A 21,438-nucleotide genomic window follows, 5' to 3' on the forward strand; every position below is an offset into this window, starting at 1 on the left:
TGCTACAACAAATCACTTTTGGATTAATGAAAACTGTGTAAAATGCATATCTTTCTTTTTTTATAATATAGTATTTATCATTCAGCTAATATTTCAATTGTTAATAAATACAAATTTATCAATCAATTTTCTGCCAGCTTATATTTTATATGTTTTCTTAATGTTGTGAAAGAAAAGTCAAATGGTACTGTAGTTCCACAGTTTGGACTCAGTATGCCGCTGTTGACCAATAAAGAATACTGTAGTTAAATATCTAGATTTGTTAATGCTGAGAATTGTAAGGCAGTGCAGAATCTGTGCAACATTTCTATTCTTGTTTGCAATTTGGATTATCAACAACCTATGAAAGGAATTAAAGAAAAAATCTACAGGGAGTGATAAAGAAGATTCAATATAAATCTACACAGAAGACAATGGCATGGCAAGTAATATATTTCCTTTTTCATATTCTTTGTGAGGCTGTGTCTGATCAGCTTCAATACACAATTTATGAAGAAATTAAACAAGGTTCTTTAGTAGGGAATTTGACAAAAGATTTAGATATGGATACTAAAGAACTATTAAACAGAAAGTTACAAATTGTTTCTCAAACTAAAAAGCAATACTTCAATATCAGTTTAGAAAATGACAGCTTACATGTTATTGATTGGATAGACAGAGAAGAAATATGTGAAAAAGAGCAGATTTGTTTTCTGGATCTTGAAATAGTGGTTGAAAAACCAGTGAATGTGTTCCATGTTAAAATTAAAGTTCAAGATATTAATGATAATACACCATGATTTTCTAAGGATATATTTCATGTAGAAATTGCTGAATTTGCGACTCCTGGTGCACATTTTGCTTTGGGGAATGCACAAGATCCTGATATTGGTACAAATTATTTACAAAGCTATGAACTCAGCCCCAACCTTTATTTCAAACTGAGAGAAAAAACTAACACTGATGGAATTAAATATCCTGAACTTATTTTAAAAACACCCTTAGATCGCGAAGAGCAAAGCATCTATAATTTGATTCTAACGGCTTATGATGGAGGTAAACCTGTTAAATCTGGAACAGCACTAATAAAGGTTGTAGTACAAGATGTAAATGACAATTATCCTGTTTTTAGCCATGATAAATATCAAACAAGTTTAAAGGAAAATGTACCCAATGGATTTATAGTTCTCCATGTAAATGCTACTGATGCAGATGAAGGTTCAAATGCAGAAATAACATATTCATTCAGTCACATTGATAAAAATGCAATGGAAACCTTTATTTTAGATTCTCAAAGTGGTGATATTAGAACAAAAGGAGAGCTGGACTTTGAAGTTACAAAAAGTTATGAGATGTTGGTGGAAGCTAAAGATGGTGGTGGTTTAGTAGCACAGTGCACAGTTTTAGTTCAAATTGTTGATGTTAATGACAATGCCCCTGAAATAATAATTACATCATTGTCTTCACCGTTTTCAGAGGATTCTTTACCTGGTACACTTGTAGCATTAATTAAAGTGCATGATCTGGACCTTGGAAAAAATGGTGAAGTGACTTGTCAGGTTGAAGAGGATTTGCCATTTAAATTAGTATCATCATCTCTAGGCTATTACAAGCTAGTAACAACAAGTCCTATGGATAGAGAAAAGACATGCGAATATAATATATTAATAAAAGCTGAAGATGCTGGATCTCCTCCAAAGTTTACAGTTAAAACAATTAAGTTAACAATATTGGATATAAATGACAATCCTCCTGTTTTTGAAAAAACAAGTTATGTGGCATGTTATGGAAAATAACCTAGCTGGAACTTCAATACACACAGTGCATGCATCAGATCTTGATGTCAATGAGAATGCCAAAATAATATTCAACATTTTAAACACAGACATTGAGACCATGCCAATAGCTTCATATGTTTCCATAAACTCAGTAACTGGAGTTGTTTATGCACAACGCTCATTTGACTATGAACAGTTACGAGAATTTGAGTTTCAAGTAACAGCTAAAGACAGCGGATCACCTTCTCTAAGCAGTAATGTTACAGTCAGGATATTCATTATTGATAGGAATGACAACTCTCCAAAGATTCTCTATCCATCACCAGCCTCTGATGAAACAGCATTATTTGAGTTTATTCCCTGCACATCTGAAAAAGGTTATTTAATATCCAAAGTGATTGCAGTGGATGCTGACTCGGGACATAATGCTTGGCTCTCTTATCACTTTCTACAGGTTCCAGAACCAGCTTCTTTCATTATTGGGCAGCACTCTGGGGAAATAAGATTGTCTCGAACCCTCCAGGATATAGATTCTTTAAGACAAAAAGTTGTGGTTATGGTAAAGGACAATGGTGAACCACCACTTTCTGCTACAGTTACTTTAAAAGTAGTTGTAGCTGAAACGTATCAGCAAATTATTCCAGAGATAAGCAGCCATCCCAGAGATACAGAAACTCAATCCTATGTGACCTTTTATTTAGTAATATCAATAGCTGTGATTTCTGTTTTATTCATTTTGACTGTGATGGTTACAGTTATTTTCAAATACAAGAAATCAAATACTTTTGGAACTCTGAGCAAAGATTTGTATCCACAAGTTGCTCTCAGATATCCTTCTCAATTCAGTGATGGAAGTTTGCCATTACCATACTCATATGATGTCTGTTTTACACTTGACTCAAGTCAAAATGAATTTTCATTTCTGAAATCTGTGGAAAATGTCCCAACAGATAATCTTATTGATACTAATGATTCAGCTACTGAAGATGATTCTGTAAGAGCAACTGTGGCTCCTACTCTGAAGCAGGTAAGCTATTTCTTTAGATGGATTGTAAAACACCATTAAAAAGCGAATATAAAGTGTAACGATCTTTAAAAGTTGCATTATTATAGAATGTTATTTAAATATTATATTTATCATGAAACGTTTTAGTTATTTACCACAATAAGGGCTAGATTACGAGTAAAACATAGTTTGCGCTTCTGCTCGCGTATTAGCTCCTCTAGACTTCGGCTTTTTAAGTTGGGTAGCACTTGTATTACAAGTTGAAAGTAAAATTTTTCACTTGTGTGCTAACCCGATGCACACAAAAAGCTGAACTTGGAAGATTGCAAACGCTAACCTGACATGAAATATTAATATTTCACATTCCAATGTGAATATGTTCTATTTATTTATATATATATATATACCATGTGGATTATACCCCTGTGGATCTTGCATTAGCTGTAAACATCTTAAAAAAAATAATATATCAATCAAAGATAAATTTGACAAAATACATACTATACGGTCATTTATAAACTGCAACACAACAGGGGTTATTTATGTACTACAGTGCAAATGGCCAAACTCTATGTAGGAATGATGTCACTTAAATTACAGACTAGATTGCAACAACATCTTGGTAATATAAAAAACACGGCCAAAGAAAAAAGAAAACAGTCACCTCAGTAGCTTATTATTTCTATAAGTACCATTAATCTAACGTTGTTGGTTTACAATGTTGTGGAATCCAAAAAATCAGCTTGGGAATAAGAGGAGGAGATATAAAGAAAATATTGCTGCAGAATGAAAGCAGATGGATCTACCTGCTAAATTCAGTTAAGCCCCATGGACTAAACGAACACAATAACTATTTCTCCTATCTCTAAGTAATTAGAAAGTATATGAATATAACCACAGAGAAACTCAATGGTGTACATTAGAAATTTTAGAAACATGATGCTCAATAAATAGAAATAGATGGCAACAACATAAACATAATGTGATTGTATTCAAATTCTAATAATGCTTAGAATACAAATCCATTATATCGGAAATAAAGGAGACTGAAATTAAATAAATAAGTAAGAATGTATCACTAGAGATGACAAGGATTTGAATACACACTACCTGATAATGTCCCCAACCTGATACTCTACTACATAGAAAAATCAGACATAGTCTCCATATATTAAAAAAAAAGTAGTATGATCTACCTTCAAACAATATAAGATCTGTATACAAATAATGACAAGCACAGGGAGAGTCAGGTTAAAAGAAACTTGTTAACACTATAATTATAACAGTAAAAAAATATAGTATATTTGGGCACAAAATATATCAGACGCAATATTGAGTCAGTTTGAAGATGGGATTCTTATAATAGATGCACTAAGTGCACTGCACAATTAGCTTAAATATATAGTTACACAGTAAATTACGTACCCTATTAAGAGTATTCCCACTAATAGGGATCCAATATCCCCATACTGCCTATTATTGTATGAATTAGGATAAGTATTGAAATCACGATCACAATGTTCACATTAATACCCGGTAAGGAACACAAATTTATTTTTAATTACGGAACTCACCATTGAAAATAGTTAGGATTTGTTAGAAGTTACACTCTTTATGTACACATTCATCACACAAATTTCACGATACTTAAAATATAAGTACATCATCTTTCAACATAATAAAATGTAAACAAAGTTAGTATTAACATAATGACCATTATTAAAATAAGTCCCATGTAGAACTGATATGGATCTTATAAATAACGAGAATATAAGTCTTCATAAATAAGCATTTATGCAAATGAAAGGATAAGCAATTGCAACAATGTAGTAAAAATATATCCAATAAAGAGTCATGTAGCAAGAATGGGTAATGACATCCAGACTGTGAGTGGCTATAGTGAGATTCATTTGAATTGGTCAAAAGGTTATAATAGGTGGAGTCAGCTGGCCCATATAGAGTCTTGGGAAACGCTGCGCCCTCAACCCTTTGAGAAGGCTAGTCAGTGGCGAAACATGTCAGGGGACAGGAGGGAATCTGTGTAGATTTTAATGTGCAATAGCTGCTGGTAAATCCGCTTAACACAAACCAACATTGATAATAATATTCTAAGTGGACACGCTGGGAATGTATGCGTGTGCCCACTATTAACTCATAGCAAGATGCGTTGGAATGTGTAGCGCTTTATATCTATAGATGTGCATGTTTGTAAGCAGAGGTGATTAAGCTAGTCTCATTAGCTGTATTTCAATGAGAGCAGTTACACAGGGAGCCAGCGAATGCAGCATATAATATTCTAATGATTACAGTTGTCTCTTCAGTGGTAGCAGCAAATATAACCGAATTTAAACAGTTGGCATTTAAAGAGTCTAATTTTGATATTGCAGACAGATAAGCTTTGCAACCAATACAATAAGGTTATTACTTAACTCTGCTGTTCTGGGATATGAGATATTATACCTTCATTTAGCAACATAATTATTGCACTCATGTGTATTTCACTAATGAGCAGACTTGCTTAGAACCACATTTATTTACAGGCCATGGTTTAAAATCCACAGCCTAAGTCTGTATTGATTTGTGTATTTTTCAAAATCACCCTAGTTAAGCTTACTGATGATTAACACATGATTTACTTACCAGCTTTAACTCATTTGTGTTTTTAAGTGTGTGTGTTTTATATTTTTTTAATCATCTTAATAAAGGTTATATTTAAACAGCCTATCTCTGTCACAATCTCATTGGTCTATACTAAATATAGCCTATAAGGAATGTGAGTGCTCCCTAAGTGTACATACCATTAGTCCAGGACTGATTAAATAAAGTTTTCTCTACCCAGTACACAGCACCGCCACCCCAAAATTTATAACTCTCGTACAATAATCTAATAGTACAATAAGAAATTTAGGCTACTGGGAAATTCCTGACTTGAATTGTAACGAAGAAATAAAAATGATATATAATTAAATGCAATGATTTGCAATCTGATAAAATAGAATGTAGTGCTATGCAATACAATCAGTCAAAAGTAATGAGATATGGCCTCAAATTGAAATAACATATAAATATAATACAATAGTAATATAAGAATAAATACAAAAAAGTGTGTGAGACCCCAAATATTTTTGCTCGTTTAAGTGTTAGGTGCAGCTCATCAAAAAATTATTACTCAAGGATCAAGTTGAGTACAGAGGTGCAGCTGTAGAGATCTAGAAAGATAAGCGCACAAAAACACCTCTCATAGTGCAGATCAATTTTAATAAAATATGATAAACATATAAAAAAGACCTCCCCTGAGGTAATCCCTACTCACAATATGAGCCCTCAATCATATGAGGTAAGGAAGGACGAGTAGATAAATAAGTATCCCCACTGTGTCTACAAGCAAAACGTCCTGGTGTGAAAAGGTTCTTCTTCAAAGTCTCAAGTTGCCAGGTTTCTGTATTGCAGGTTTCTGTATTGCAGACCAGAGGCACCAAATGTAGCCAAATATAGTGTAACAGATGGCTCAAATACAGCAACAATGTATCCAAACAAAACGCTGAAACAACCACGACCAGCGTGGAGTACTGGACAGAGTATGTGTAGCAAGTGACGTAAGGTGGGTGTGGCCTTACACGTTTCACGGCACTCGTCCGCTTCATCAGAGGCTTGATGAACACTCACCTCACATGCTGTGTATTTAGAGACAGCGAAATCGAACATGCCCATCTTACGTCACCGCAACCTAAAAGCAATTATCAGAAAAAACAGTTTCCTCAGAAGCCTGTGCTTAAGCTTAGTTAAATTAATGCTTAATACCTTCAAATAACATTAAGATTCTGCTAAAATGAATGCAGCATAATGAATTAAACAAAGCCTATATGTGTACATAACTCCTTATTCAGCCTACTTTGTTTTCATTGTGATATGTATTGTTGCTATTGTTAATACTGGCTTTCACTCTTTATCCTTAAAGCCTTACGGAATGGCAATATATATATATATATATATATATATATATATATATATATATATATATACACTCTCATACAAATCTGTGTGTTGATAACCCTACACTTTAGATATTTTTCTGCACAATTATCAACTTAGAAATAAGAACTCTTGGTGTTCATGATTATATTTTATCTATCTAAATACTTTGAAATAAATTTCCCATTGCTCTAATTTACAAGATGATGACTTTATCTTTAAATTTGATCCTATAGTTTTTACTTTATTGTATTAATAGTTATCATTCTATAATTCTATATACACAAGAAACTATTTTAACTTTACAAGGACCTATTTTAAATACAAATGTTCTAAAATAAAAAAAACAAAAAACAAAAATCAACAACACAAATATGGATATAAGTATCAGTAAAAATTGAACTTGTTTCTCTATCTAGATATTTCAATGGATTTACAAATTATCCAATGTTAAAATAGAAGAAACACTGTTGAATGTCTAAAGAGACTAAAGTTCTGAAACACATTTTAAATATGTTTTTGTTTCTGTTATATAAAAAAACGCTTGGATATCAACTTCTCTATTCATTCCTAGGGGTTCTAGAGTTTGAAGGGAGTGTATCTAAGAAGTCTCCCTCTGTCTGAGCTATTACATTCTATCCCCCCTTCTCTCATCTAATGTTACTTGCTTAATTGCCTTGAATCACAAACAGGAAGGGTCATTTTGGTGGCATTCTCTATAATGGTCTGTTATCCCATGGGACACATTTCCTTTTTCAATTTTGGCAATGTGTTCCATTACCCTTCCTTTAATAGTTCTCTTCGTTCTCCCAGCATATTGGCGGTGGCAAGAACATTCCAAAACATACACCACATATTTCGAGTGGCAATTCATAGATGTTTTTTTTTTTTTTTGTATCCATTGGACTTGAAAACTATTGGTTTATTATCCTTATCAATAATAGGGCATGTGTTACAGTTCTTTCGATTGCACGTAAAAAAACCAAAGTTGGTCTTATTCAACCAATTAGTTTTTTTATTTTGTTTTAAGCAACTAAGTGCTAATATATCTTTAAGATTCTTGTTTTTCCTAAAAACAACTGAAGGAATTTTGTCTAGAGTTTTACCCAGTATTGGATCCTCCAAAAGGACATGCCAATGTTTTTTAATGGCCCTTTTAATTTTCCAGGACTCTTCATTATATTTGGTTAAAAATATATTATTTTTCAATTTTAGACCAATATCATTGCTTAATGTAGATACAAAATTATTCACAAAAATAATAGCCACACGAATGAATAGAATACTCCCTTTAATAATCAACACCAATCAAGCAGGATTTACACCTCACCGAGAAGCCAGAGATAACACTATTAAAATAATTAATCTTATCGATTACACCTCTAAGATGAATACTCCTACAATATTTTTGTCCGTAGACGCGAAAAAAGCCTTTGACAGACTAAACTGGGATTTTTTAAAGGCTACACTGTATAAATTTGGTTTTGGTCCCCTCATAATTGAGAAAATTTTCACCCTATATAGGCATCCCACAGCTAAAATACGTTTAAATGATACATTATCCTCACAAATAAGTATATCGAATGGCACCAGGGATGCCCATTATCACCCATTCTATTTGTGATGGCCATGGAAGCATTGGCGACAAATATAAGACAGAATTCCAATATTTCGTGTATCACAATACATAATAGAGAGCATAAAATGGCATTATATGCAGACGATGTTATGTTAACACTCACAAATCCAATACAATCCTTGACGGCCCTTTCCACAGAATTTTCTAGGTACAGCAAAGTGTCATATTTCAAAATCAATTAATCTAAATCGGAATTCCTCAGCTTCAACAACACTCAAAATACCATACAGCATATACAACAAACATTTTCATATAAACACAGACATTACCTATACCCATACCTGAACAATATATGCAATCCCTACAAAACACCATCAATACCTTTATCTGGTCTAAACACATGATTAGAGTATCAATGAAGACAATCTATATGCCTAAGGAGAGGGGGGAATGGGAGTTCCAAATTTAATATTATATAAATCTGCAGGGCACTTAACACGCATTGTTAACTGGTGTAAGGATGAAAATGATAAAGAATGGGTAGCGCTAGAAAGAGAAATGGCCAATTACACTAACCTCGGTAGTATATGCTGGGAGACGGGATCACAACGGAAAATGTTACTTACACCTTCGTGGCTCACTACCGAAACACTCAAACAATGGGACAGAATGCTCAAAAAGGACAGCATGCTCTCTTCTAATCCTTCTCCACTTACACCAACTCTAGCGAAAGGGGAGAAAAATACCAACCCAAATGCGACATGTTCCATACACACACTACTACCCTTTCATACATTACTTGACAATGGTAGATTACGCACACAGGCAGAATTGCTTAATTGTGGCATAACACATCTTGACCACTGGTTTAAATACCATCAGCTAGCTCATATAATCAGCTCACTCCCGAGAAAAACAAACTGTGCAGGGCATTAACCCCGTTTGAATCCCTTTGCTACACGACAATAATATCTAGGGGATATCTATCCACCACATACAAACTACTAACACAAGGAACATCTCGCACACTTCCCACATATACACAAAAGTGGGAAGAAGAGCTAAACTCTAAACCTTCTGAAAAGGAGTGGTTAGATATCATCTCTAAGATGAACTCCTCGAAATCCTCAGTGAGATTCCGGGAGACAAATATGAAACTTCTCAGTAGATGGTATTACACGCCCCAAAGATTAGCACAAATATACCCCATGGCAAATGCCAACTGTTGGAGAGGCTGCGGTCAAGTAGGCTCACTTACGCACATATGGTGGAGCTGCCCCAAGATAAGTGAATATTGGCAGGATATAATTAGAGAAATAAGTAAAGTAATTCATATCACCCTACCTCTAGATCCTCTGATATGCTTATTCCACAAGCCAGTTAAATTGAATTGTAAACTGAGGACTACATTATTATACATTATGTTAAACTGTGCGAAACAACTAATTCCCCGGTTATGGAAGAAAGAATCTATACCTCTAATGGGAGAATGGAAGGAATATGTTAGTTTGGTGTTGTCCCTTGAAAAATATCATTACTACAAACTCCATAAGCTAGAGGAGTACTTTAATATTTAATTTATTTGGGAAGAATACATACATGCAATAAAATAATTTGCTAGGTGTTCGCTCTAAGTAGAAGGAAAGCTGACCAATGAATGTAGATCATTTATGTAATTGTATTTATGAAGATGATATTAATACAATGTATCACTGCTGATTGTTCACTAATGTCACCTCATTGTGTTGTAAGTTTTCAATTTCATTAATAAAAACTCTTTAAAAAAAATAAATAAATAAAACAAAAATATATTATTTTTCTTCCCCTGTATATCAGGGTTCTTTTTTTGGTTTAACAAAGGTATTCTATCTACTTGTCGTGCTTTTACATATCCATCTTTTATAATACTATCTGAATAGCCTTTCAATTTGAACTTTGTTTTTAGATGTTCAAAAACCCTTTTGAACTGGCCATACGGTATATTACGAATCCAGTTCCTGTGGTGACCACTTTTAACATGGAGATAACTGTTTGAGTCTCCTTTCTATATAGAGAAGTAACTACTTTATATACTTTATATATATATATACATTGATTGGAGTAGCCGTGTTAGTCCAGAGATTTAGATATCAAAATAACAAGAGTATTGCATTGAGCAATGATACTTTTTTTTATATTTTTTATTTGTTTTTCCAAGAAAAAGAAATACAACAATTGTACGACAAAAGCGTACTACAATTTCAAACTCTTGTATAAATACAAAATAACAGATACAATGACAACATAACAATGTCGAAATGTAATTGGAGATCCCAGCTCTGCCTCATTCTCCTAGGAGAGATAGTTGGATCTGTCATTCAGGTCCAAGAATAGAGGGGGAGGGGTGGAAGAAGAATAGGGGAGAAGGTTATAAGGGAGGGGAGCGGAAAACTAAAATGAGGAGAGGAACAAGGTCTGTAATGAGGTTTTCTGGGTAGGCAAAAACTGATGTGGGACTACGGGCATCTCTTACAAGCAGGGAGAGGCTATCTTAAGTCTGAATGCTGGGGAGCCATAAGGTGTCAAATCTACACTTCCATTCCGTCCAAACTAATTAAAAAAAATCAGACCGTCCCATAGTGTAATATATATTTTTTTCCATAGAGTATATGTATGCCAGGGTTGAAACAATATCTGACCATGCGGGGGGACTTGCTCTTTTCCAAGCTCTGGCTATATTAAGTTTGACAGCGGAGAAAAAATATATACAGAGTATGCCAAAGTGTCTGGGCAGTTTACAGGTACCTAAATAGAAAAGGGTTGTCTCTGGGGTTCTGGGAAGGGGAAATCCGATGTTCGCAAGTGTGGTGAAGCACCTCATCCAGATAGGTTTAAGTTTAGGGCAACTCCACCATATATTAGTCATGTCTCCTATGTGTGAACAGTCTCTCCAGCAAGCCGGGGAGGCGTTGGGAAAGATTGCGGCAAGCCGTGCTGGGACATAATACCAGTGCATGAGAAGTTTAATATAGGTTTAGTAAATGGTGACACAATGTAGTGCTTTTTTCGTGAGCAAAAGTGTTCGATACCATTCCTTAATGGGTACTGAGAAATCTAACTTCTGCTCCCATTTATGAATGTGTAGGGCTTTGTCTACTGGTGTCGCACCTTCCATTATAGTATAGTGTAAGGACAAAGGTTTACCTAACCGGAGCCCCTGCTGCCATCTGGCTTCCCATATGGTTAGTTGGTGAGAAGATGAAGGTTTAAAACCCCACCTGGATAGGAAGCTAATAACCCTGGTATATTCGAATGTCATGTACGGTGGGGTGGGTGAAGAGCTCATAATTTGGTTAAAGGGACACTGAACCATTTGAAGCAACTTTCTAATTTACTCCTATTATCAAATTGTCTTTGTTCCTTTGGTATCTTTATTTGAAATGCAAGAATGTAAGTTTAGATGCCGGCCCATTTTTGGTGAACAACCTGGGTTGTCCTTGCTGATTGTTGGATATATTCATCAACCAATAAAAAAGTGCTGTCCAGAGTCCTGAACTAAAAAAAAAAAAAGCTTAGATGCTTTCTTTTTCAAATAAAGATAGCAAGAGAACGAAGAAAATTGATAGCAGGAGTAAATTAGAAAGTTGCTTAAAATTTGTGTACTCTATCTGTAACACGAAAGAAAAAATTTGGGTTCAGTGTCCCTTTAAGTGCAACAAAGGCATCTTGGGATACTGTGAACCAAAGGTCCGCTAGTTTCAAAATACCCAACCTGGTCCAAGAAACCGGGTGTGAGTCTGGAAGGCCAGTTATTAGGCCAGTTATGGTAGTGATTGGGGATGGATGAGGAGCTACCTGTTTATAGTGCCGTAACTGTTCCCAGGCAGCCAGACATCCTTGAATTACCGGTTTTACCACTGCAAGAGTTCTCCTGCAGTATGGAGGCGTCCTTATCAGGTCCCTCAGGGTGAAGTCATAATACAAGGAAGCCTGTTCATTGGCCCTCCATTTACTATCTGAGTCTTTTACCCACCCCCCCCATTGGGATATGTGCGTGAGCATGGCTGCCTCAAAGTATCTGGATATAGATGTGGAGGGCACCCCCGTGCATTCTAGGGTACTGTAAGAGTTTATGAGCTATTCGGGGGGGTTTGCCCTGCCAAACATACTTAGTGCACGTGCTCTGAAACTGTATTAGAAGGGATCTAGATACTCTAATAGGTAAACATCTAAAAATATATGTCAGTTTGGGGAGGTAGCTCATCTTTAGAGCAGCTATGCGTCCTAACCACGAAATAGACTTATATTTCCACTTCCGGCTTAAAGATCAGAGTTCATAAAGCAGGGGTTTATAATTGTCATCTATTATTTGGGGAAGTGAATTGACAATTTGACTCCTAAGTGGGAGATATAGGTATCGTTAGTTATAAATTTATATTTCTCATTTAAGCATTTGGAAATGTCCTCGAGGAAGCCATAAGAGTATAGTTCAATTTATAGTACGAAAGGGCGCTAAAGGTCTCTAAGAGGGACAGGAGCCTGGGAATCGTTTGTAAGGGTTTAGATGAAAAGATTGTAGTGTCATCGGCAAACAAGGCCACCTTATGTATCGTACCATGGAGTGACTGCTTCAATTTCCCTGTCTGCTCTGATGGCAGCGGCCAAGGGTTCAATTGCTAGCGCGAATAGAATGGGGGAGAGGGGACATCCCTAACGTGTGCCATTAGAGATGGAGAAGGGAGCAGAGCTGAACCCCAAGCCCCTGACCGAGGCCGTGGGAGTCGAGTACAAAGCTCTCATCACTTGTATGATCTGCGTCGGAACCTGGAAGGTTTCGAGGACCTTTCACAAGTACTCCACCGGACCTGATCGAATGCCTTCTCTGCGTCGAGGGAGAGCACAGCAAGTGGCTTATTCAGTTTTTTAGCCTCCAAAAGAATGTTCAGTAGTCTCCTAGTGTCGTCTGGGCCCTCCCTCCCAGGAATAAAGCCCACTTGGTCTGGATTGATAAGGACTGGGAGTAATCTCGCTAACCTGTTGGCCAGTATTTTGAAATATATTTAAACATCAGTATTGATGATGAGTGAAATGGGCCTGTAATTAGCACAAAGGGTTGGGTCTTGTTAGGTTTAGGGATTGCAATGATAGAGGTCTCCAGGAACTTGCTTTGAAATTTGCCCTCATTCATTGCTAAATTAAAGAATCTAGTAAGAATGGGCATAGTCTTTTGAAGGTAAGTCTTATAAAAAATTGCGGTGAAACCATCTGGGCCTGGGGCTTTAAGGGGTTTCAGGTTTTTAACAACTTGTTTGACTTCCTGACATGTAATGGGAACATCAATGGTTTCAATATGGGCCTCGTCTAAAGTGGGAAGTTTCAGAGAACGTAGGAATGGGCCTATAGCTTCTGATGGTGCCAGCCTAAATATCGCCTCATCTTGAATGTTATATAGATCGGAATAGTACTTGTTGAACTGCTGGCCAATTAAGGAAGGAATCCTAAAGGACTGTGTACCTTGCTTGAGTTCATGAATGCGGAATGCTCCTTTGTGCTGCCTTAGGCCTAGATTTGGAGTTTGGCGGTAGATGGGTTGTTAACGCTACGCAAGCTTTTTTCTGGCCGCACCATAAATTTAACTCTGGTATCGAGAGTCCAAAAAAATGCTGCGTTAGGCTCCAAAAAAGGAGCGTAGAGCATTTTTACCGCAAATGCAACTCTCGATACCAGAGTTGCTTACGGACGCGGCCAGCCTCAAAAACGTGCTCGTGCACGATTCTCCCATAGGAAACAATGGGGCTGTTTGAGCTGAGAAAAAACCTAACACCTGCAAAAAAGCCGCGTTCAACTCCTAACGCAGCCCCATTGTTTTCTATGGGGAAACACTTCCTACGTCTGCACCTAACACTCTAACATGTACCCCGAGTCTAAACACCCCTACCCTTACACTTATTAACCCCTAATCTGCCGCCCCCGCTATCGCTGACCCCTGCATTATTATTAACCCCTAATCTTCCGCTCCGTAAACCGCCGCAACTTACATTATCCCTATGTACCCTAATCTGCTGCCCTAACATCGCCGACCCTATTTATTTATTAACCCCTAACCTGCCCCCCACAACGTCGCCGCCAGCTACTTACAATAATTAACCCCTAATCTGACGACCGCAAAGCGCTGCCACCTACGTTAGCCTTATGTACCCCTAATCTGCCGCCCCTAACACCGCCGACCCCTATATTATATTTATTAACCCCTAATCTGCCCCCTCAACGTCGCCGACACCTGCCTACACTTATTAACCCCTAATCTGCCGAGCGGACCTGAGCGCTACTATAATAAAGTTATTAACCCTAATCCGCCTCACTAACCCTATCATAAATAGTATTAACCCCTAATCTGCCCTCCCTAACATCGCCGACACCTAACTTCAATTATTAACCCCTAATCTGACGACCGGAGCTCACCGCTACTATAATAAATGGATTAACCCCTAAAGCTAAGTCTAACCCTAACACTAACACCCCCCTAAGTTAAATATAATTTACATCTAACGAAATTAATTAACTCTTATTAAATAAATTATTCCTATTTAAAGCTAAATACTTACCTGTAAAATAAATCCTATATAGCTACAATATAAATTATAATTATATTGTAGCTATTTTAGGATTTATATTTATTTTACAGGTAACTTTGTAATTATTTTAACCAGGTACAATAGCTATTAAATAGTTAAGAACTATTTAATAGTTACCTAGTTAAAATAATAACAAAATTACCTGTAAAATAAATCCTAACCTAAGTTATAATTAAACCTAACACTACCCTATCAATAAATTAATTAAATAAAATACCTACAATTACCTACAATAAAACCTAACACTACACTATCAATAAATAAATTAAATACAATTCCTACAAATAACTACAATTACATAAACTAACTAAAGTACAAAAAAAAAAATAACTAAGTTACAAAAAATAAAAAAATATTTACAAACATAAGAAAAATATTACAACAATTTTAAACTAATTACACCTACTCTAAGCCCCCTAATAAAATAACAAAGACCCCCAAAATAAAAAAATGCCCTACCCTATTCTAAATTAATTGAGTTAAAGCTCTTTTACCTTACCAGCCCTGAACAGGGCCCTTTGCGGGGCATGCCCCAAGAAAATCAGCTCTTTTGCCTGTAAAAAAAACATACAATACCCCCCCCAACATTACAACCCACCACCCACATACCCCTAATCTAACCCAAACCCCCCTTAAATAAACCTAACACTAAGCCCCTGAAGATCTTCCTACCTTGTCTTCACCTCAACAGGTATCACCGATCCGTCCTGGCATCCGGTGCTGAAGAGGTCCAGAAGAGGCTCCAAAGTCTTCCTCCTATCCGGCAAGAAGAGGACATCCGGACCGGCAAACATCTTCATCCAAGCGGCATCTTCGATCTTTTCCATCCGGTGCGGAGCAGGTCCATGTTGAAGCAGCCGACGCGGATCCATCCTCTTCTTTCTGCGTCTCCGGACGAATGACGGTTCCTTTAAGGGACGTCATCCAAGATGGCGTCCCTCGAATTCCGATTGGCTGATAGGATTCTGTCAGTCAATCGGAATTAAGGTAGGAATATTCTGATTGGCTGATGGAATCAGCCAATCAGAATCAAGTTCAATCTGATTGGCTGATCCAATCAGCCAATCAGATTGAGCTCGCATTCTATTGGCTGATCGGAACAGCCAATAGAATGCGAGCCGATCGGAATTCGAGGGACGCCATCTTGGATGACGTCCCTTAAAGGAACCGTCATTCGTCGGCAGACGCAGAAAGAAGAGGATGGATCCGCGTCGGCTGCTTCAACATGGACCCGCAAAGGGCCCTGTTCAGGGCTGGTAAGGTAAAAGAGCTTTTAACTCTATTAATTTAGAATAGGGTAGGGCATTTTTTTATTTTGGGGGTCTTTGTTATTTTATTAGGGGGCTTAGAGTAGGTGTAATTAGTTTAAAATTGTTGTAATATTTTTCTTATGTTTGTAAATATTTTTTTATTTTTTGTAACTTAAGTTATTTTTTATTTTTTGTACTTTAGTTAGTTTATGTAATTGTAGTTATTTGTAGGAATTGTATTTAATGTATTTTTGATAGTGTAGTGTTAGGTTTTATTGTAGGTAATTGTAGGTATTTTATTTAATTAATTTATTATTATTTTAACTAGGTAACTATTAAATAGTTCTTAACTATTTAATAGCTATTGTACCTGGTTAAAATAATTACAAAGTTGCCTGTAAATAAATATTAATCCTAAAATAGCTACAATATAATTAATTTATATTTTGTAGCTATATTAGGATTTATTTTACTGGTAAGTATTTAGCTTTAAATAGGAATAATTTATTTAATAAGAGTTAATTAATTTCGTTAGATGTAAATTTTATTTAACTTAGGGGGGTGTTAGTGTTAGGGTTAGACTTAGCTTTAGGGGTTAATCCATTTATTATAGTAGCGGTGAGCTCCGGTCGTCAGATTAGGGGTTAATAATTGAAGTTAGGTGTCGGCGATGTTAGGGAGGGCAGATTAGGGGTTAATACTATTTATGATAGGGTTAGTGAGGCGGATTAGGGGTTTAACTTTATTATAGTAGCGCTCAGGTCCGCTCGGCAGATTAGGGGTTAATAAGTGTAGGCAGGTGCCGGCGACGTGGAGGGGGGCAGATTAGGGGTTAATAAATATAATATAGGGGTCGGCGGTGTTAGGGGCAGCAGATTAGGGGTACATAAGGATAACATAGGTGGCGGCGCTTTGTGGTCGGCAGATTAGGGGTTAATTATTGTAAGTAGCTGGCGGCGACGTTGAGGGGGGCAGGTTAGGGGTTAATAAATATAATACAGGGGTCGGCGGTGTTAGGGGCAGCAGATTAGGGGTACATAAGTATAACGTAGGTGGCTGTCGGCAGATTAGGATTAAAAAAATGTAATCGAGTGGCGGCGATGTGGGGGGACCTCGGTTTAGGGGTACATAGGTAGTTTATGGGTGTTAGTGTACTTTAGGGTACAGTAGTTAAGAGCTATATGAACCGGCGTTAGCCCAGAAAGCTCTTAACTCCTGCTTTTTTTCTGCGGCTGGAGTTTTGTCGTTAGAGCTCTAACGCTCACTTCAGAAACGACTCTAAATACCGGAGTTAGGAAGATCCCATTGAAAAGATAGGATACGCAATTGACGTAAGGGGATCTGCGGTATGGAAAAGTCGCGGCTGAAAAGTGAGCGTTAGACCCTATTTTGAGTGACTCCAAATACCGCGGTAGCCTAAAACCAGCGTTAGGAGCCTCTAACGCTGGTTTTCACGGCTAACGCCGAACTCTAAATCTAGGCCTCAGTTTGGTAGTGAGTAAGGAATCCGCTGTATTACCCTTCAAGTGCATAAGCTGTTTTAGTTTAAAGAGATTAGTTTGGGTCTTTTTAAGTTCCAATTGGCATATATGTCGCCTGAGGTCCTCAACCTCCTTTCCAGTGTCTGTGGTGCCTGAGGTGCGTCTTTGAAGTTCTAGGAACCGTAATCTACAGTGTGCCTGGGATAGGGAGAGACCAGCCTGTTTCCTCAGGTGGGCCTGCTTGCGTATAAATAGACCACGAATGGTGGCCTTAAATGCCCCCCAAATCATGTCATTCCGACTATCAGGAGAATCATTAATATGCAGGGTAAAATGTATTTCCTTCCTAAGTTTCTCTCTGAAGGGGATGTCTGACAGAAGGTGGTGGGGCAACTTCCATGGGGGTCTAGAACCAGAAGTGTGTTTAGAGTCTAGGTCCATTACGACCTGGTCATGGTCAGACTATGGACATGTATAAATACTCAAGGATCGTCCAAGATCCAGGGTATCGGGGTGGCAGAAAAAATAATCCAGTCAGGATGTAGAGTGGGGATGGCAGAAGTGGGTGTAATCCTTATCTAGGGGATGTAGGGACCTCCAAATGTCAAAATAGTTAAACTGGGTCATAAGCTCTCTAAATCTACGACACGTGGGGTCGAGGCCAGTGGTTCTCCTCTTAGGAGGTGTCGTCTTCCTATCAAGCCCGCTGTCCCAAACCATATTCAAGTCGCCCACTAGAATCACCCTTCCCTGTTTGAACTGCTCTACTTTATGTAAAATCTTCCTCAGGCATCTAGGCTGTAAGGTTTTTGGTAGATAAGTAGAAACTAGAGTGTAGGTGACATGATCTAGGTTACACACAAGGATAAGATATCTCACTTGTGGGTCCCTAATCATGTGTATGGGTTTGAAGGCCACTCTTTTGTGTATTAATATAGCCACACTGGCTTTTTTAGAGTAAGAAGCTACCTCGGTAACAGAGAAGTCCTGGGAAATGTACGCAGGGGGAGAGTCTACAAGTAAGTGTGTTTCCTGAAGGAAAGCCACTTCGACCTTATGAAAGCGTAGGGACCTGGATAGTAGGCTCCTCTTACCAACAGTGTTCAAGCGCTTGACATTGTGGGAAAGAAACCTAAGGGAGGCCATTTGTAGGCCTGTGTTCAATGGAAACCAGTTATGTGGAAAGGGTCAGGGATAGGAGTAGAAGGAGAGGGTGGGGAAGGGGAGTTTGGTGGAAGTAGTCCACCTATGTGGAGCCCTAATACGGGCTCCAATGTCTGGGGGGGAGCTATCGTGAACTGGAGGAACAGGGGTTAGTGTGAGTAGCCCCGCTCTCTGAGTAAGCACATTAAATATAAGGAACTAGCTAAATTTCTAACTATAACCATACTGAGTATAGAAAAAATTGAAAGGTGCATTACAACAACATTTAACTGCCTCTATATAGCTTCAGGTAGGTAAGGCTTGAGGCCTCAAGGTGTGGCCAGGGGGTTGGGTTTCTTCCTCTTCATTCTCTGCTCTTTTAGTGTCCATGCAGGGGCCGAGACCCTCAATCTAGAATGAGTCCCTTCCCGGGTTTCTGGGTCAATATGAAGACCCCAATTAGCAAGAAGAGTGTTGCCCATGGAGGGGGAGGACACTACGTGAGTCTGTTTGTCCTTTGTCACAATGAGTTTAGTCAGGTTTCTCCATCTATATTTGATATTAGCCTTCCTGAGTTGAGTGGTGATAGGGGCAAACAGCCTATGTTGTTGCAATGTATGAGAGGAAAGATCCGGTAAGAGCTGTATATCTTTAAAGGTGTCAGGAAGGGTGGGTTTGCTGAAGGCTGCTTGCATCAAGCGATCTTTAAAGGTGAAGTGATGAAAACAAACTACCACGTCCCTTGGCTTATCAGAAGAGATCGACCTTGGCCTAAGGGCCCTGTGGGCCCACTCCATAGCATGCATGTTGCCCTCCAGGGGACCCAAAAGTGCGATAAATAGTGATTTGAGGAATTCTTGTAGGTCACCTGCTGCTACAGTCTCAGGAATGCCTCTGAAGAGGACGTTGTTCCTTCTGGCTCTATCCTCCACGTCAGCCAGTTTTAATTCAAGCTGGGTAATCTGCTCTGCCAGATTCTCTGCATATGAGAGTAGCTTTGAGTGATCGGTGGATAAGTCATTGTGTTGTCGCTCAAGAGTGTCCACCCTGTCTCCAATTTCCGCTATGTCTTTCTTGAGTTCTGCTGAGCTTTGCTGGATCTCTGCAGTGATAGATTTGGTCTGTGCCACAAGCATCTTTTGTAATGTGCTTTCTGTAATGTAGTGATTCAAGTGGGCAACAGACTGGGAGCTCGATTGAGAGCCCTCATCTTGCGACTCAGGGTCGCTAGCTTCTCTCCTCTGGGGATTAGATTATTTGTGTGATTGAGAGAAATGATCAAGGATGGTCTTTTTTTTCTTTTTTCAATCAGCTTTATTTGGTATTCAAAACGTTACAGCTCCTAGTTACATATACATGCTGATTCATTTTCAACTGTTTAACTTTTTAAAACCATAGTACAATCCAAAACAATATATATTAGTTTAGAGCTGATCCTGTGGAATATTTAACTAATCTGAGTTTAGCTGCAGTCCTTAGCTATGTTTAGTGCATGCTCTTAAGTGTTTCATTCTTACAGTAAAACCTATCTATTCAATTATTACAATGTCCAAAGGTGATATATTCATGTCTTATTCAATGTATGAATGTATTTTTCCCATAGTGTTCCTATTTCAGCGTATATATATCCATTTGGTCATGTTTTATGTAATGACACTCTTCCAATTCTAGGATCTCAGAAATCTTTTCCCTCCACATTAAGATATCAGGAACTTCCCTACTCTTCCAATTTTTCGCTATCAGGAATTTTACACTATTTATCATAATAAAGAAGAGTTTTCTTGTCGGTTTATGTTTCAGTTTTGGTGGTTTATTTAAAAGCCAAATTAAGGGATCTACAAGGATGGTCTTTTTAATTGCTGCAGGAGTCCTAGGATTCCTTCTGGAGGAGTGCGACATGGTTGATTTAGCTATAGAACTCAGTGCAAACCTTCAGGGTGGCCCACCCTGACCACAGAGCAGTTAGATCAACAAACCATACACCTAATGTGACACAGCAACAGAAACACAATACTGATAAGAGATATAATAGATAAATACACTGTGTAATAAGAGTGAAGGTGGTGTAACAGGGGATATGGGTTAACCTCAGTGTAGTGTTATAGGCCTAAAGAGATATAATAGATAGATACCCTGCACAATAGTAGAGGGTGTGGTGTAACAATGGGGCTAACCTCAGTGTAGTGTTATAGGGCTAAAGATGCTTGTAATTCCAGGGGGAGTAAAACGCTTAGGCTACTATGAGGGAATTGGACTTTAAACACCCTCCTGGGGTAGCCTCTCAAGGGACTAATATGGGGAGTGGGTACTATAAGGACATATGGGGTTGTCTGGAGTAGGGGAAATAATACAAGGTTATTTAGCTGGTTTTGTTTTAGGAGCACTTATAAATCAAAGGCAATCAGGATATGAAAAAGACACTCCACTCTGAGCAAAGGCCACAGAGATACATATGCTGACGCAGCAGCCAAAATGCAATATTATAACTGGTCTTAGGATTGTCCAGATGAATGACCTGACACACGAAAGGAGGAAACCAAAGCTCAGGGAGCTTGTAGAATGTTGTAAAGGATTAAACCCAGGTGAGAAGGTACTGGGTGAGGGCCATTTATATAAATTATTTTTTCTTCAGACGC

General features: G+C 37.8%; 1 protein-coding gene across 1 annotated transcript in view; it reads left to right on the forward strand.

Moving 5' to 3' along the window:
• LOC128664817 (uncharacterized) overlaps window positions 1–21,438 on the forward strand; it is a 165,130-nt gene that overhangs the window by 37,154 nt on the left and 106,538 nt on the right. The window contains 2 exon segments of the mRNA XM_053719620.1: window positions 408–1,756; window positions 1,758–2,784. Of these exon segments, the coding sequence (XP_053575595.1) occupies window positions 408–1,756; window positions 1,758–2,784 (2,376 nt within the window).

This window comes from Bombina bombina, chromosome 6 (assembly GCF_027579735.1).
Source record: "Bombina bombina isolate aBomBom1 chromosome 6, aBomBom1.pri, whole genome shotgun sequence".
Classification (NCBI taxonomy): domain Eukaryota; kingdom Metazoa; phylum Chordata; class Amphibia; order Anura; family Bombinatoridae; genus Bombina; species Bombina bombina.